Below are 6,547 nucleotides of genomic sequence, written 5' to 3'. Positions count from 1 at the left end.
CAAATCAGAGCTGGACTGAGGAAATATTGCTCCATCTTGTGCTCTCTCAATTCAATTCGATTCATTTCAATTCCACAAAGCTTTATTGGCATGGGAAACAAACAGGTACATTGCCAAAGCAGGTGAAAGATGAGACCAAAAGAGAATGTATTTTTCTCTCGCTGATGGTGTCTTTCTCTCTGCCTCTCTGTCTACGCCCGTCTCTCTCTGTCAATCCAATTCAAAATAGCTTTATTGGCATGGGAAACAAACATGTGCATTGCCAAGCAGTTTTAACAAATGAAAAATAAAAAAAATACCACAAAAAGGTATAAAATGAAATTAAATATGGATTCACAGTACGGTGCAGAACCTGAGGTAATTGCGAGGCAGGGAATCAAACATTTAAAATAACAACTTTTAATTTTACTTTTGGGCTGTAAATCAGTCCATCCATCAGGCCTAAAACCAGTGTGTTTCTTGGTTCAGAAATAGCTTGTTTCAGTGTTTTGTAGCCCTAATGCTCCCTGACATCCTGACCTTGCCACTCGTGTGGCAACCCTTTCATCTGGGAGCGAAAACCAAGACCAGACAGGTACATGGAGTCAATAGATTCTCAATTTGCACTTCCGTGCACTGAATCGTTGCCACTGCCATTCTTACTATGATGAACATACGCACACAGAGGTTGAATGACGATGACGCCTTTCCCACTCCACATGCGTCCATCAACCACCTCCTCATCATGCGGTCACCATAGTAACAGTGATACAGGTTTCTGCAGAAGACTCGACTGCACACTTATAATCTTAGACAGTGTCATAGATATTGCATGGAATTACATATGTACACAAACGCAGGATGTGATGCTGAATCGATGGATTAGCTATTTCTGGACAGAAGCGTGTTGTCTCTTCTCTCAGTAGTACCGGAGAGAATTTATTCTGAACCCCACTCTCAATGTATTCAGTTCTGCTCTTCAATTTAAATGTTAATGTCCTTTATAAGTATACCGACGAACAAGATCGTCAACTTAACAAGAACAAAATATAGGTACAGTCTATGTTTGATTTTATCGAAAAATACATGTTTTTCCGTTATATCCATGCGATTTAATAGTTCCAACTCTGTAGCCATATGCTGCTATCTAGCGTTTGGTTTAGGAATTGTCAAATCGCTTGCTTAGATTTTTTATTGCGTTTTTAAATTTAGCGCGAAGAAAAAAGAGAAGAAACGGTGGAATATAAAATTCTTTCTCCATTTCCCTGTCTATGCATTTCATACTCTCCGCCGATTATCCTACAATATTTACATTTATGTTTATGTGTGTGTGTGTGTGTGTGTGTGTATGTGTGTGTGTGTGTGTGTGTGTGTGTGTGTGTGTGTGTGTGTGTGTGTGTGTGTTTGATGTGAGGAGGTCTGTGTCCGTTGTATGTTTGTGGCTCCCCCGACACAGTTCACCTGCAACTTTATCCTCCTCCGGGATTACTCTTTTTAGTACTAATCCTATTACTTCTAATCTGTTGACCAACACACAATCCCATTTTACACACACACACACACACACACACACACACACACACACACACACACACACACACAGACCCACACACATACACACACACCCAAACACACACATGCATCCCCTCCAATGTAGACGAGCAACCATTCATGTTGTTGGATTATTGTTGTCGTTGCTTTGGAATCACACTGAAACGCCATGGACCCTTATCCCTCAAAACCACCGCTGGCGACACTTGGGTAAGGATGCGACAGGCTTTAGAAACAGTCGCCTGGATTCAGTTGGGTAGTGATCGTAGTTCATCAAGGCTCAGGGCGCTGAGACGACCAGGTGAATCTTTAGCTATAGGCATGCCTCTATACCATTTGTGTGTGTGTGTGTGTGTGTGTGTGTGTGTGTGTGTGTGTGTGTGTGTGTGTGTGTGTCTACAATAAACTAAAGAAGAGGCCATTTGTTTTTTTAAAATTGGATGTAATCTGTGTTTCCTTTTGGAAGTAGTTTAAGTGTAGTGAAGGGCTGGGACATAGGACAAGACATAGACAAAATAAATAATATTTCAGTCACTTATCATGACAGAACATCACCATGCCTCCAAAAGTTGGAATCCATGGAATCCATGTTGTGTGTCATGTCATGCTAGCTTACATTTATTTCAGCAAGCAAGCATACTGGGTCTGTTGAGCTGCCTCGGAACGACTTAACATAAGCTCAGCTACTTTCCAGCTCTCATACAGACACACACACCCCCTGCTTATCTGCAGAGGAAAACAGCCTCGGACCACCTGGTTTACATAATAAAATAGCATACAGACAAAACACATTTGTTTGCATCACATAGCATCTGCTGTGCTGTGTGCTTTCACCTTTCAAAAGAGTTCAGTTTCATCACTTATATAATACATTTTATTTCCTCCCCAAGGTCTGTGTGGAATTTGAACACAGTTGTCTTTTGTTGTGATGCCAGATTAGGATTAGGATACCAACATTGATCAAAGACATGTCTTATTAAATAATGGAAGAAGTAATTAAGTTGAAGGAAAGTGCAATGACCTAAACTTATTTATCCATTCACCCAAAAATCTTGCTTTTAGTGTTTTCAGCATTCATACATATTTCAGTTGAAAAAGCGCTTGTTTCATGCTGTTATAGCAAGCTTCATCGAGCCTTGAACTAAACACACTCTTGTTATTGTGAAATACTCAAAATAAAATACAAACAACATTGCCTGTGCTCAATCTACTCTCCTCCTTTCTACCTAACATGTAATGTTGTCATTTGGCACACTATTCTGGATAATTCTCTCCTTTCCTCTCCTCTCCACTCCTCTCCTCTCCTCTCCTCCCCCCTACTCTCCTCTCCTCTCCTCTCCTCCCCCCTACTCTCCTCTCCTCCCCCCTACTCTCCTCTCCTCTCCCCTACTCTTCTCTCCCCCGTCTCCTCTTCTCTCCTCTCTCCTCCTCTCATCTTCTCCCCTCTCCACTCCTCTCCTCTCCTCTCCACTCCTCTCCTCTCCTCTCCACTCCTCTCCTCTCCTCTCCTCTCCCCTACTCTCCTCTCCTCCCCCTCTCCTCTCCTCCCCCCTACTCTCCTCTCCCCTACTCTCCTCTCCACTCCTCTCCTCCCCCTCTCCTCTCCTCCCCCCTACTCTCCTCTCCCCTACTCTCCTCTCCCCCCTCTCCTCCCCTCTCCTCTCCTCTCCTCCCCTCTCCTCTCCTCCCCTCCCCTCTCCTCTCCTCTCCTCCCCTCTCCTCTCCCCTACTCTCCTCTCCTCTCCCTACTCTCCTCTCCCCCCTCTCCTCTCCTCTCCTCTCCTCCCCTCTCCTCCCCTCTCCTCTCCTCTCCTCTCCTCTCCTCTCCTCTCCTCTCCCCTACTCTCCTCTCCCCCCTCTCCTCTCCTCTCCTCTCCTCTCCTCTCCTCTCCCCTCCAGGTTGTTCTCCAGAACCTTCTGATGTGCATGGTGTCATTCTACTCCCTCTACTACATCGCTGTCAGTCTCTGCATTGGCCTGCTCAGGTACACACACACACACGCACACGCATGCACACACACACACACACACACACACACACACACACACACACACACACACACACACACACATACAGATACAAATATACAAAAATATAAATATACAAATGGTGTATGTATGATGCATGTGTGAATATAAATATTGGTGTACTGTACCCTTGTCCCTTTGTGTCTCTTGTCTTGTGCATGCCCTCCATTGATCCAGGGTTCATGAGATTGACAGCTTGTTGGCTCCGTTTGATTACACAACACAACCATCATGGCAGAACCCCAAATACCTGGGTGAGATATCCCGTCAGCTGCTGTTGCTCCCTTGGCTGTTTAAGCCTACAGTTGCATTTTACACATCTTTTTTGTCAATCCAAGTTTTCTACGATTGCCACCAGCTGTATAAATATGATCAAAAGATGTAAAGTAGAATCAAATGTATTTTTTATTTTGTTCTCATCACAGACTTGATGCAGGCTCAAATGATTTGCCTTATATGACAACTGCCTTGTTATTATATTATATGATAATTATACAAGATGATAGTTGATTAACCTTGGGTGTCCGTCCAACTATTATCTTCTTTGTAGACTTAAATTTAGCCAGTATCATCCATTAACCAGTAACTTAGTGACTATATGGTAATCAACTTTTCTTTCTTCAAAAAAAATGGCATCATGAATGTACCTCTTATTGACGCAATAACTACATGGACAAAACATGAATTCACTCTCTCTCTCTCTCTCTCTCCCTCTCTCTCTCTCTCTCTCTCTCTCTCTCTCTCTCTCTCTCTCTCTCTCTCTCTCTCTCTCTCTCTCCCTCCCTCTCTCCATCCCCAGTCAGTGTTATTTCCATGGAGGTCACCTATATCCTGGCAGGTCTGGTGTTTGCCTGGATTGTAGAGGAGTGGGTATGGGACTACGCCATAACAGTCACACTAGTGCATATCGCCATGACCGTAGCAGGTGAGCCACCGAAGCAGGATGCATTGTGGGTATCTTATAAGCTTGACTGGGCTGTCTTCACCACTGTAGGTCCCACCTCACGACAAACGATGCCTTACCCTAGAACCAGTTTGGGTTCTGAACACACAGGCGTAAGTTCTTCGCAAAAAGTGGATCAATCACCAAAACTAATGATTGGAATGCTGACCGGAATTTGGCTGACCTGAACACAGACACACACACACGCATGCACACAGGATGCACGTAATTCTCATGCCTTTGTGCTCATCAAAACTTGATATTTTAATTCAGTTTTAATTCATTCAAATGCAGGTGTAGGACAACATATTACACTGAGAATCTTGTGATTGGTTATCACTACACGGAGGCATTGGTCATTACATTTTGATTGTGATAGTGAGATTCACTCATTTTTAGACAACTATAACACAAGTTGTCACTATGCTTTTTTACCTTTGAAGGCCATGTCCCCTTTTTCACATGAAATCATGCAAATGGTGTTTTCAGAATGTGTGTCCTGTATCCACTTTCAGCTTTGTTTGTTAATTTCCACAGTGATGTCAGACTTCCCTTCTTCTGCCGAACACTGGTGGATTGCCCTAGGTGAGATTCAGTTTTGTTTATATATAGTTTGATTACCTGTCTCCATATCTGTCAATCTATCCATCTCTCTGACTCCCTGGCAGGATTCTCCCATCTCATATGCGCTATTTTTTCCTCTGACAAATTGTACCCCCTGATCTGACATTGTGCATATATATAACTCAATCACAATGTCCACCCGCCATATCTATCCTGAGATAGTATAACCTGGGGAACAGCCACTGGCTCACAAACCCTATTTCAACTTGCTGTCAACTTTGTCTGGGTGCATGTCTATTTTTATGTTTTCTCCTCTCACTTTGTCACTTTGTCCTCATCTCTCCCTCTGGCTCTCTCTTGGTCCCTTTCTTTGTCTCTCTCTATGGCTCTGCCTTGGTCTCTCTCTATGTTTCTGTCTCTCTCTATGTCTCTGTCTCTCTCTATATCTCCGTCTCTCTCTCTATCTCTGTCTGCCTCTCTCTATCTCTCTCTCTGTCTCTCTCTATGTCTCTGTTTCTGTCTCTCTTTTGGTCTCTTTATCTGTCTCTCTAATATCTCTGTCTCTCTCTCCCTGTCTCTCTCTTTGTCCCTGCCTCTGTCTCTCTCTCTATGTTTCAGTCTCTCTATATATCTCTCTCCCTGTCTGTCTCTATGACTCTGCTTCCTTTTCTCTATTGGTCTCTTTCTCTGTCTCTCTCCTTGTCTCTGTCTCTCTCTTTGTCTCTGTCTCTCTCTCTGTCTCTCTCTTTGTCTCTGTCTCTCTCTTTGTCTCTGTCTCTCTCTTTGTCTCTGTCTCTCTCTCTGTCTCTTCTCTTTGTCTCTGCCTCTGTCTGCCTCTCTCGTCACTCACTGTCTGTCATCGTTTCTCAGGTTCAGGCTTGGTGATGATGATATTTGGGGGACAGCTCCTAGCATACCGACTCTTCAGAAGTAACTTTGTTCATCCAGAAGAGCTGCAAAACTTTTAATCCGTGAAAGATAATCATGGACAATAAAAAATAAGTTTTTAATTCATATCTCATTCACCGCAGGAATTGGTTGACACTAATTCAGAAATGTCTGCTATCAAACCACGTAAGACTTTGCAGTTAAAGTCAAGAAATGTACGTTTTGTAAACAAGGATTCTAATATTCTAGTCTCACGTGTAATGTGTTACTTTTATGTATATATTATGTAGATAAATGATGTAGGTACAGACCAAGGAGAGTTTTTCAACCAAACTGTACAGCTTAAAATATTATTTTGTATATTTTGTATTCAAATATTGTTGACTAGTTCTCAATTGAAAGCTCAAACATTGCACAATACCTTTCACAAAAACTTCATAAACTATTGCTTCATATCTTAATTGCTGTTCTGTCTGTTTAATAGTCATCGCAATGCATGCAAAAACAATATAATACAAAATGAATATATTTTCCAATCAACAACAGTATTCTGAGTTTATCTACATCCATTTTCTGTATTTGTCAAAATTAGGA

The 6,547-nt window shown here is 42.5% G+C and overlaps 1 protein-coding gene across 1 annotated transcript; it reads left to right on the top strand.

Annotated features, from left to right (window-relative positions):
* Window positions 1-1,650: 1,650 nt before the first annotated feature.
* tmem244 (transmembrane protein 244) lies at window positions 1,651-6,033 on the top strand (the record flags this gene model as incomplete). Its single annotated transcript, XM_079753409.1, has 6 exons — window positions 1,651-1,740; window positions 3,430-3,515; window positions 3,736-3,812; window positions 4,358-4,483; window positions 5,039-5,086; window positions 5,936-6,033. 6 exons carry the CDS (start codon window positions 1,651-1,653, stop codon window positions 6,031-6,033), a joined length of 525 nt encoding a protein of 174 aa, XP_079609535.1.
* Window positions 6,034-6,547: the final 514 nt, after the last annotated feature.

Source organism: Pollachius pollachius (assembly GCF_949987615.1).
Source record: "Pollachius pollachius genome assembly, chromosome: 16".
Classification (NCBI taxonomy): domain Eukaryota; kingdom Metazoa; phylum Chordata; class Actinopteri; order Gadiformes; family Gadidae; genus Pollachius; species Pollachius pollachius.
This window is presented reverse-complemented; position numbering and strand designations above follow the sequence as displayed.